General features: G+C 42.0%; 1 protein-coding gene across 5 annotated transcripts in view; it reads right to left on the bottom strand.

The window, feature by feature from the left end:
* pard3ba (par-3 family cell polarity regulator beta a) overlaps window positions 1-12023 on the bottom strand; it is a 161166-nt gene that overhangs the window by 51294 nt on the left and 97849 nt on the right. For all 5 annotated transcript variants that reach the window (XM_038718904.1, XM_038718914.1, XM_038718922.1 and 2 more), the window contains 2 exons: window positions 7670-7885; window positions 6524-6728 (listed from right to left, as the gene is read on the bottom strand). In XM_038718904.1, the coding sequence (XP_038574832.1) occupies window positions 6524-6728; window positions 7670-7885 (421 nt within the window). The remainder of the gene's footprint in view (window positions 1-6523; window positions 6729-7669; window positions 7886-12023) is intronic.

The following is a 12023-nucleotide window of genomic DNA, read 5'->3' as shown; positions in this document are numbered from 1 at the left end:
ACCTTGTAACTCCAAAACTTCCTGGGAAGTAAGAGGTAAACAACAAGGTGTTTAGAAGCCTATGAATAAAGTAATTAATTCTTCAACTGCTCTGGTGGAGCTGCTTCACGGTCATACTGCAGAGGAGTGAGTCGGCATCCTTGCCTTACCCCTCCCCTCCCCGCTGAACCCCAGAGCTGTAAATAAGAGAGAGCTCTGAGCCAAACGCTCTGGTTGAAGAAGAGGAAGGGAGGCAGGTGTAGCCAGAGCATGAAAGACAAGAAACATAAAAGCCTTTCGTGTGAGAAGAGAAGGGGGAATTTCAAGGGAAAGGTGTGAACTACAACGAGAGTGAGAGCGACAGAAACAGAGGGGGAGAGAGAGAGAGCGAGGGGCGGGGAGAAAAGGCGTGAGGCCTGTTGTGACTGCCCCTTTATCAGCTGATATATATGCATGAGGATTTCCTAATCATCTCCACTGTCAATTTCCCATCCCTCTGATATTTGAGTGACAGCTCACATCAACACCAATAAACCCGCACATCATTTCAGGAAAGCTGCCCATCGCGCTGGATGGAGGGTGGAATTGGAGGAAAAAAGTTAATTTGTTTTTCCGGCGGCTGCCGACGGTGATAGCGCCCATGTCTGTTTGCCTCCATGGCAAAGTTGTAAATTAGAATTGTGCCTCAATAGCGGGTACAGGAAGCTGCGTCTGCAGCGCGAAAGCTCATTTTCAACGACTGGAAAAACACTTGGCAGCTTTTTATATTTAGTGCGGCAGGAGTCTTGCAGGGAGCAAATTGTGCACAAATCCGAATTATGAAAAGAAAAAAAGAAATAGCTGTCATTTTAAGACTAATTTTTTTTTCTGTGAAGGGTGATTGACTGTTTCTTGTTAACAGCATTTTAATGTTACTGCACATTTTAGGGGTAACTGGGGAAAAACTGCATTAGGAACTGTAATGGAAGATAAGCTTGAGAGCCATAAAGGGTTCAAATAACGGGAAGTGACTAACATACAAACACAAACAACATACAGTATGCAGACACTGATTCACACTGTGTTTTCAATGTATATCACACACAGGCATACACAAACACTAGGTTCCTCTAACTGCAGGTTAAAACCAGCAGCAGATAAGAGAAGTGAACCCTCAGTGGGGTTTGCAGGACTGCTGTCTCCATTTCAATCACTCCAACCTCTGGCCAATATATACAACATACACAAGTAAATAAATAAAGTCTGAAAGGCTTTACATTCCCCAGATTAGTAAGCCATGGCGGTGTGTTCCATACATCTCAAGTGTTGCAAAGAAAGTGTTTTGTGGTTTCACATATATTATTAATGGAAAGATAAAGAGATGAATAGAGTGAGAGACAGAGCGATAATACTTATCCACAAGAGATAGGTTTGTCCTGTGTGCAAAATGAATGGGCTTATGCATATTTTAAAAATGAGGATACTAGCATTAATAAATACTCTCAGGAAGACTGCACTCCATATCAGTGCAGCTAACAGCCCTTAAATACCAGATGAGATGGTGGATCAAAGAAATCCACCTTCAGTGCATTAACCAACGGTGGGATTAAGTAATGCACCTCCAATTTACCCCCATCACAGCTTAGAGTCACCGTTAAGACACCCACACAAACATGTCAGAGGGATTTGGGTATGCCTACCAACACTTTTGACAACTGGGGCCCATTCAAATAGTAGTTGATCCTTCCTTCCATCCTTCCTTTCCTTTCTTTATGTTATTCCGGGTGTCATGTGTTTAAAGTCACAAGGTACTCCATTTTGCCAACAGAACCAACGATACAGACCTCACAAAGACAAAACACACTTTGTACACTTAATTGTAGAAAATCATGAACTTGTGTGAGTTGAAGCAGTACATAAGGGCTCATTTTCCCTAACGTAGCCTGGTTTAATCAATAGCTCATTCAAGGAAATGGAGACGGATTATGAAAAAAACAGTATAGAATATAGAGGCCAGAGTGGAGAGATGACAAGAAGGACAGCAGAAGGACAATTGAGGTCGAGAAGAAAAGAAGTAAAGATGGAAGGAAGTAGGAAGGGAGCAATGGCTCATGGACATCAAATGAGGAGGCGGAGTGCTCAATAACAGCAGTAATCCATCAGAAATGATCTTGCAGTGGGCCCATCCAGTTTGACAACAAGGCTTGGTTCTGTGGAGTACAGCCCACTAGTGACTACCTTTCAACCCTGAACATCCTGCTGCTCTGCGATAGGATAAGAGCGGAACGGACGGCACTAATTGGCTTGCTTCCTTGTCGGATTTCTTCAGCGCTGCAAACAGAGAAGTGGGGGAGAGGATATATCGTGTTGTATGTGGATTTGTAAACAGCGGATCAAAACGCCGGCTTTCATGTCCCTTAATTTGGTGGTGCTGGGGTGTCGGTGCACTGTCACAGTGGGACGCGTGCTGATAACGACAGCTAAACATTGATCCTGACTGAGTGACTGACGGCACGCAGGGACAGACGGGATGTGTCAGTGCCCAGCAGGGCTGGTGGGGCAGTTGAGTGATGACACACCCAGTGATTGGTGGCACACACTCAAGCCAGAGTCACGTGCATCTGCAAGCAGAATAAACAACGTCGACACACGCGCTACTTCACTGTTCAAAGGCATGTCGAATGTCACTCGGGAGTGATACTTACTTGGTGACACAATCAGAGGATGTTAGTCACAAGCTATATCCTTCAAACCCTGACCTCCTGATTAAGTCATGTTGGATCAAACCATAATATGTCTAATCCTCACACAAAAACAGCTCAAGCATAAGCTGCCACGATCAACTTCTCAAGGATGAGAAACTTGTAAAAATATCACTTTGTGGTATAGAGCACAGGAAACCCTAGCCTTTACTTTTTAGATTAAATAATATTGTTGGCAAAGGTTTAACTAAAATCACAGAGTTTAATGTAAATGTCCTTGTTTGATAAAGACATCTGAAACCCCTGACCAGGTTATCCTCTTTGTTCTAAAGGAGTATGCGGATGTGGCAGCGGTACTGAGAGAAAACAGCAGAGCAGCCTGAGCTCAAGTGTTAGTCTTTCTGCGGTCTGTCAGTGGCGCGGCCCCGAGGCTACGTTCCAGGCAAAGACTTGACTGCTGTCTGCTGAATACCGACAAGACAAGCAGTCAACCTCTACTGAGGAAAGTCTGAAGGGCACTGCCATTTGTCTTGGCTTATTTAGCAAACAGGGGGACGAGATGCGAATGGGGCTTTGAGAGCTTGGTGATGAAAAAGAGGAAAAGCCACAATCTCAGGCCATCTGACTCCAGAGCAACAGGAACACATGCAGAGTGAGAGAACAGCACAGCCCAACCAAATCCTGATTAATTCACTAAAAACATAATTCCTAAAATGAAATATCCAACAACCAACAAATTCTACACAACTGATCACTTGCCCACAATTAAAACATGGACGCTCAGACACTAGTCACATCTTAAATCAAAAGATGCAGCACTTGTAAGCCATAAGTAACACTGTGTATAATTTGATGATGGTCTTATTTCCACAAGCCACAAAAACATTTGTGTGTGAATTAGTATCACAATTGGGAAAACACCATTCCCACAAGGTATAACTGATAGCTGTTCTGGTAATTTCTGCTCTGGTAATTTCAATCATCACATGATCTTCATCAGCAGAGAGAGTTTACCTGATTGTCATTTCATTTCAAGGACTTAAAGCACTTTCACAAGTTTTATCAGAATATTAATGCAAGCATTTTTCCACATCACAATGTGTTCACTATTAGGAATTACACCAGAACAAACTCTTTTCATGCAAACAACAAAAGCCTAACTACTTCATTTTGTTAGATGTAAATTGCAGGTTGCTTGGGATCATTGCTTAATTTAGTAAAACAATAACACAACATAATCATATCATCATGGTGCAATTGCACTAAAAGTGTATAGAGGATAATATCTAACAATTGCCCAGCCCTACTTCAAGTCACATCTGAATTACAACCAGAGCATAAATCATAGCACCCTGATTGTAGCAAGTGTAGCAAGTTTGATAAATTAATAAATAGTATGGGTGTCAGGAACTTTGATCTTTTATTCACATACATCCATCCCTCCTACATCACCTATCCCTAATTTTTGACCTTAAACTTCCATTATACCATCAGGGGGAATAATGTAACACAACGAAACAATCTCCACATTGCTTTAAAAAAAATCACACCAGTTGTGCTGTGGTAGGATATACTGTATGTAGAGCTAGGAAATGATGCTCTTCATATAAAGAGGATCACAAATGGATTGAGCAAAAAAACTAATGTTCCCACAACAAATATGTGATCTCCAGAGGTCACCTTATACCCAGCTGTTTGCAACGTACTGCCGCCAAAAACAACTTGTTCTTCAAATACTGGCACAGCTAAACTAAATATTTATGGCCGCTGAAAGGACAGGGCCCAATTCCAATATTTGTTGTGCTAGCTTCTGTTGCGCACACTATCATTGCAGAGTTAAATTGAGGTCATATGTTTATAATTTGCCCTTTTCCTAATGTTGCCATTGGAGTAAAATAACATTTGAGAGCTGCAATTAGATTGAACCGTGCAATACTCCAGCTAATTAAGTCATATTTCAAGTTCAATAACGATCAAGGCAGCCAGATAAAGGCCAGGGAGAGAAAGGCTAGAGTGTGGTGCAACAATCTGGAAGCTTTTTACAAGGCTCGGTTCTATTGTTGAGTTAGAGAAGCACTCAGCGTCTGTGCTTGGAATGAATGGTGGGCTGGTTTTGAGTGTTTCTGGCTATTGTTGCCAATTCAAAAGGCATTGAATTTGCAATGAGAAAGTGGAGAAGGGGTGTGTGTGTGTAACTACATGCATAGGTGTGCCAGCATTCACATTTGTGTCAAATAGTGCATAGATAGGTTTACGGTGAGGTCATTTACAGACAAAAAATGTTTATAAATAAATAAATAAATTCTGTGTAGCACACTGTGCTGTCATGCTGTGTACAATAACCCTGGAAAAAACCCCACCTGATACTCAAATTAGCAGCTCCTCATCAATCTTTTGAGAGCAGGCCTAACAAAGACAACTGTTAAATTAAGTTTCTTTGATCATTGTACAAGTAAGTAACGCTTTCGCAATCAATCAGAGCAGGCACGACCCTCATAGAGAGGGAGAGGAGAATAAATCCCAGCTCTAACATATAAACAGAGAAATGAAAAAAAAAAACAGGAAATGGTACTGTGTGCTTGTGGAGTACAGATGCAGAGATTTCCTTGCAAACATATAAACACAATCTGTCACACAGCTAGCAGTGTCAGCTCCTACATATTTGCCTGTTTCTGCTGCAGAGAAACAGCAGAAGCTTGATGTGTGTAATAAATGGAACTAGTCACAAGACGAGTACATTTTATGGGTTGGAAAACAAGCACCAGGTGAACTGGAGTTTACACACTTACCTTTCTGGCACATGTGCTCCTGGATGTAACTCTACAGTATGTGTCCTTCATTTCGCCCTTCTTGTCCCTGCCCTACTCTGCACTACCAGCCACACCATGTGAACATGTCTTCCATTACTGCCCTTGACACTGTGGCCGATTGGATTCTTATCTGCCATCTGTAGGCCAACGCTCAGCCTGCGCTATCTCTCTCCACAGCCTAATTGAATCTCAAGTGTTGGAAGTGCAGTGATACACTAACCACATCGTGTCAATGCCAATAGATAAGGATTGCCGGTGGAGGATTGGACCACCACAATCACGATGGGGACATGTTGATAAAGGGGTGACAAGCGGTTTTGGTCGGTACAGTGTCCGTGGGACTTAGACTTGGATTGAGAGATAATGGATATACTCCATTACAGAGAAGGTTGTGTTCATATCCAATATCCAATAATCCAACATCCCATAAACTGTGCTCGGTGGGTAATTTGCTGAAATGTAACCAGGGGAAAGGAGGGCAAGGTGAGGCTGTTGCCCATCAGTTTTCTACATAAAACCTAAATTCTGTTTACAGGAGGGATGCATCTGATATTTGGTTTCATTCACCGCTAGAAAAATGTGAGTTCTAAAACCAGCTGACCCAACCTGAATCTGACCAATCTTAAAACACCATGATAGTAAAATAACCAATAGTACCAATTCTCCTCTGAAAGTCTCAGTTCAGAATACAAAAGCAAAAGTAATCACAGTTTTTGTTGATTTTCCAGAAAGACCTTGGGGCTTGGGAGTAGTGATGAAACATAAGCCTCATTCCCTGCTCTGCTTTAGGTCACATTTTTCTTGTTAAGCGGGTGACCTTTTCAGTTTAGAGAATCAAGGTACTGGCACGGCAGTCTTTGGAGCTGCTTTGCTTAATTTATCATCGACTAACCAATCACAAAGAGTCACCTTGATGCACAAAAGTTTAAACTAAAGAAAACTCACAAACGGCAAAATGTTTTTTGGAGTAAAAACCTAAATGTGTGATATTGCTGACACACGACAGGTGACCTTTAGGGAGGTTAAAGTATCAAGGACATTCAGGTCTCCTACCTTAAAAGGCCAAATCCTTTCTTTTTGGTCTTCTTCTCCAGATCCTCCACAGAATCATCTGTTTTCTTCTTCCCTTTGGTCTTCTTCTCTTTCTTCTTTGCTTTGGTTTTCTTCTTCTTCTTCCCATCCTCTGCGTCCAAACCATGGCGAGAGGAGTTGCTTGCGGGTGTTTCATGACCGGAGCTCTCCTCTGACAGATCCCCTTCTGAGGAGGATGAACAGTTCATGTGGTAAGACACAAGGGTGTGATGGCAGAGCTCGCAGTGGATGCACAGCTAGAATACATACTCATAAATGAACGACATGTATTACATTTATCATTTCATTCAGTATGCATGTACATGCCACTGTGCTGTTGAGACATCTGTTCAGTAAGCTGGTTAGTTTTCCATTAGGCAGCCTTTTTCCCCAGTGCAGGGGGGTGGCCAGAGGCAAGTCTCGACACCTGCATCAGTTCTACTGGCAGTCAAATCCACTTGCCTATGTTGAATTTTTACCTACATGCAAAGGCCAATGCAAGAGAAAGCCTAAATAGGTATGTTTGATTTCAGTTATTAGAACACAGATATAGTATTCGCTTAAAACGCAGAACTACGCTAAATTTAACAGTATTATTGTCACTAAACACTGACATAGTCTTACCTCTCACCTAACAAAACTCTAGACAGGTTATTGTTCACACTCCAGATTTTTCTAATCATCATAAGTCAACATTCTGCGTGAACTCATTTCCGCTCACATGGAGGATCATTTTCGTCAGTAATCACAGACACACACACATTCAACATCCAACATGGCTGTGGGTTCACAAGGTAGAGCATTAAAAAATATGCTGCTGTAAGATATAAAGTTGCTCTCCCTAAATTGCTGAGTGGATAAAATCATGTAGCATTTCATTAAGGTACTTAGGCTAAGCACTGTCCCTTGGCAGGCCTCAGGCTCTTCTTGAGTGCCAGTGTTTTATAAAGCCTAAGGGATGTGCATTGGCAGTGTAATTTAAAATGGATGCATTGTCCAATATTATATGAATCCTATATTATAGCAACAGTGACATTCTTTAAAGTTCTACAGCTGACAATTTTACATCTCTTTAGATACGGGAAAGTCTGAACCCACGTTTTAAAAATGCTAATGTCAAAGTCTTACCATCTTCAGAAGGTCCATCATAGGATTTGTCGATGGCATTGCGGAAACTCTCATTGCATCCCCGACCCCGGACCATGTGCGTCCGCGGGCGGTGAAAGGGGACCTGGGCTTGTATGCGACGCTGCTCGGCCTCTGACACAGCCGTCTGGAGACTCTCCAGGGAGCTGGACTTCCAGAGGCCCAGGGTTGGGCCCAGCACTCCACCAGCTGAAGGTTCTGAGAAATCAAAAGAGACATAAGAGAGTGGGCGGGCCTGTGAGCGATGAGGTGGAACAGAGGATGAGAGGGAGGGCAGGGAAAATAAAGCTTGATGGAGGAGGAGAGAATTTTGCTCCAAAATGAGATATACTGCCACTGATAAAATGAGCCAGAAAGATTTTAAAGTGTTAAAGTGACTCTGGGTTTTGAGATCATAAGCTTTTAGTAAAATGTACCCTACCGCTTGCAAAACATTAAACCGGTACTCATCTCCTGCCATAATATTTCCTTCTTTAAAGGGTTTCTGCACTAAACTTTGTTTAGTCTTAACTCTTAATGCCTTCTGAGATTGAACAGAGGTTAAGATCAGTTTTTATAAGATCTGCAGAAGCTGGGACGAGCCATTTCAGATGAGTTATGTGGGTGCACTGGAATGAGTCCATACTTGGTCCATTTGTGCCAGATTGGGCCTTATCCAGTATAAAGTTGTGCAATGCGTCGACTGGCCCAAGGATGAAAGATGTCCAAAATTTATGGCAGCATTTCCCCAAATTGTAACATGCCAATCACTTTGAGAAATCTTTCACACATGTTTAATTTAAACCCATCCCTTGAAAACTATTTTCTAAACACTATCAATGCTCTCATTACAGTATTTGCCACTCTTCCAGCACAACTTAGGAATGAAATTTTACTGCTTTTCTGACTTCGCCTGCTAGGCACCTACTTACCATGGCTTACGGGTCAAAAACAATTTCAACTTTTCAACGCTGAAACAGGACTGTATGCCACCATACTGATAAAGACAATTGTGTGTCTTGTGTTTTGTTTGGTCTTTGACTGTATCGGCGGCTGAATTTCAAATAAAATCCTTTATCTTGTTACTGCTTATTATGCCTTTAAATCAATAAACAGATGGGGGGAAAGCACTGAAACTATCAATTAGCACTGTAAGAAAAACCCCCACAAAGATTGGCATGGGGTTAAAAATATGCTTAAAGAAAAGATTAAAGAAAACAATCTAAAGATGTGGATACAGACCAGCATTATGGACTTTTAATGGTTACATGGAATAAATGGTTAAATGAATATATTTTTAAATGTATAATAATATACAGAAATTGATCATTGACCAAATTTTAATCCGAGCAATCAGCATCGGCTCAAACTCCCTAATAGATATAGCCTATTGGAATGAAGCTCATAAAAGGTTAAAAGCCAGAAATAGAAAGCTACTTTATTAAGATGAAATGTAGAGAGAGAGAGTTAGACAGGAGCACAGGAGAGAGGGGTAAAATAGGGTTGACAAAAGTTGGAGTCCTATAGGAGAAACATAAAGGAGGGGGGAAAGAAACGATGAATGAGGTGGGGTAGGACAGGGAAAGGTGAGGAGCAGCACTATGGGAACTGACAAGCTCATGCATAAGCAAAAGCAAAAGGGGAATAAATGAACTGCCATCATACTGTACTCAGGTATGGCCTCCAACTCGAGAGAGGAAGAAAGGGGAGACGGAGAAGCAGGAAAGCGATGAAGGCCACAGCTGATTCAGCAGTGGATCGGCGAGCAGGGGAGGTGGCACTGGGAGAAGGGAAGATTTGAGGAAAAGTAGAGCTGAAAAATGGAGGAAAAAATGAGACAAAGGAGAAAAGAGAGTAAATGTCATGCCAAAGTGGTACTTTCCCTACACGCTGTGTGAGAAATTGAAGGACAGGTGACCGAGAGTGGTGAAGGGGAAACAAATCTGCACACCAACCCATCCCAGTTTTGTATCACAATGAAAGAGTGACAAGCACTCTTCAAAGAAGTTACAGGCAGGTTGCAAGCAGCGTCTTTTTTTTTTCCTTTCTGAAACTTTCTTGTAGGGATGACTTTCCTGCATCATGGCACTGACTGCTTAAGATGCTTTTTTTTTTTTTTTGTCATTTCAGAGGCTTCAAAACTCCAAAGTAGAGCGGGGGAAAAGAGGAAGTGAAACTGAAGCGGCGATAGAGTCGAAGGAGGGGGAAAAGTAAGCGGAGCGTTGCTGCCTTTTAAGTCCTAAATTGACTTTCTGTGAGGAAGTGGGATTTATGGGGAATAAGGGGTTATAAATAGAGAGGGGGGAGCGCTCAGGAATAAAACGCTCAATTTGAGAGGCAGGATTTGTGTCACAAATGTAATTACGGCTGTCCAGCTCGCAGCCTGATAGAATTAAGCTCCTTGCCAGCACACTGCTGTACTATACACAGAGAAACTGTGTGTGTCTGAGTGCGTGGGCCTGTGTGTGTGTATACAACAAAATTGCGTATTTTGGTCCAAATTATTTTTTAAATAAATAAAAACTGCCAGTATGAGATAGCGGTGTGTGTCCTTGACCGCCTTAGATGAAATAGGAGGCAAAATATGAGCACAATTCACTTTTGCTCGAGTGTGTGTGTGTGTTTGTTGGGCTCATTCCATGCATGTCAGGCGGTTGAGGCTGGAGGTAAATGAATAATGAGGGTTTAATAGGATGGATGAGCGGGGGAGAGGTGGCTATCATCGCCAGCTCGATCCAATGGAGGGTGAAATCAGCGTTTATCACATATCGCTGCCCGCTGTGCTAGCAGATGCTCCCACAGATCCGTTCGCATCACGTCTGCCTGATTGCCACTGATTCAAGCTGGTGCACATATTTGACAAACAGCCCAACAGCCAAACAGGACGGGACGATGGCAATGCCCTTCACAGCTGTAAGATTTGTCCATCCAAGATCAAGCAATAAAGTCACGTTTTCATTTTCTGATTTGCTACTTTTCATCTCGCTCTAGTAGCAAGTAGCGGTGTGGGAGGAGTTCTTCCGGGTGTAAAGGTTTCAGAAGCAACATTTTCTGCAAAGGTGATGACAGCTGGAGCAATTCAAAGGCTTGGGTGGACATAAAACTCTGAATAAGCTGAGTAAGCATTAAAAAAAATCAAGTGTTATAAAATATCTATTCTTTGCTTGTTCTTTGATAAAAAGTTTTTTTAAAAAGTCTGTGCTCATAAAAACTTCAGGAGAGAAGTCAAGTACAACTCCCATGGTGCATTTCAGTAAGAAACATCCAATTACGGAGCTTAAAAGTCTGTTGAGTTAAGCTAAAGATTACTCTTTGAAGAGATCTGATAATACATACATTCACTTACGGATTTTGGTTGTATATTAGATGTGTTCAGCCGCTGTTGTGTGGTGTTTTGTTCCCAATTTCAACAACAAAGCGTTCCGCATTTTATACAGCCCTGACTAGCATCTCTGACCAGCTTCTTTTCCACAGCAACGGCAGATGATGCCTCATAATTTGCCTCTTATAATTTACATCCTCAGCCCAGATTGGGCAGTTATTTTTCCCTGTTGCCACTATACAGGCACATAACGAAGTTTCAGTTAATTTCCCTAGCAATGTGTTTCGTTGCAAGTAGCTTGTTATGTATTTGAAGAATTGGGAAATTGGTGACCATGACAATCAGCTTTTTGCTCCATTTTATTTGAAGTTCTTTTCCGTGGCGTTGAGAATACAACAACTCTGTGCTTCTTTTTCACAAGGGAATCAAAAGAAGCACCGCTGGTTGTCACTAGAGGACATTACAAGTTCAACATTGTTAAAATAGAACCTTAGAATGGTAATTTACAGTGGGGGGAAAATACTTACTATAAAACAATACTTATTCAATGTTGGATAGACAAGTGATTTGTGGGAAACGTGGTGCAGGAACATCCTTAAAACCAGAAAAATGTTGCAGAAAACAAAGAACCTGTCAATTACCAATTTAAAGTGGTGCTTACATTTCACACTAAAAACACAAGGATTAAAGTGTCCACAGAAACATCCACTCTAAAGCCCACACCTGCTTTCATAATGTAGATGCATGCACAACAACGTGCACATTTCAATATCCACCTACACACATACCTAACACACTGAGATGTGTGTGTGACTTCAGCAAAGGCTGACATGTCTGTGTTGAGCAACAAGCAGTGAAGTCTTTGCCTAGAACGTAGCCTTGGGGTCCTGCTGCGCAGTCAGGCCCCGCAAGGACTAACACTGCTCCATACTGCTGCTTTGTACCTTAAAAGTCAGTGTGACACACCTGCAACCTGTCACTGAGGCACACTGATACAACTTATTCTCTAGTTTTATGTCACGGGGTCCAAACATG

The sequence above is a fragment of the Micropterus salmoides genome, unplaced genomic scaffold (genome assembly GCF_014851395.1).
Source record: "Micropterus salmoides isolate LMB-PRFRI ecotype aquatic unplaced genomic scaffold, ASM1485139v1 Ms_hic_scaffold_1, whole genome shotgun sequence".
In the NCBI taxonomy this organism is placed as follows: domain Eukaryota; kingdom Metazoa; phylum Chordata; class Actinopteri; order Centrarchiformes; family Centrarchidae; genus Micropterus; species Micropterus salmoides.
This window is presented reverse-complemented; position numbering and strand designations above follow the sequence as displayed.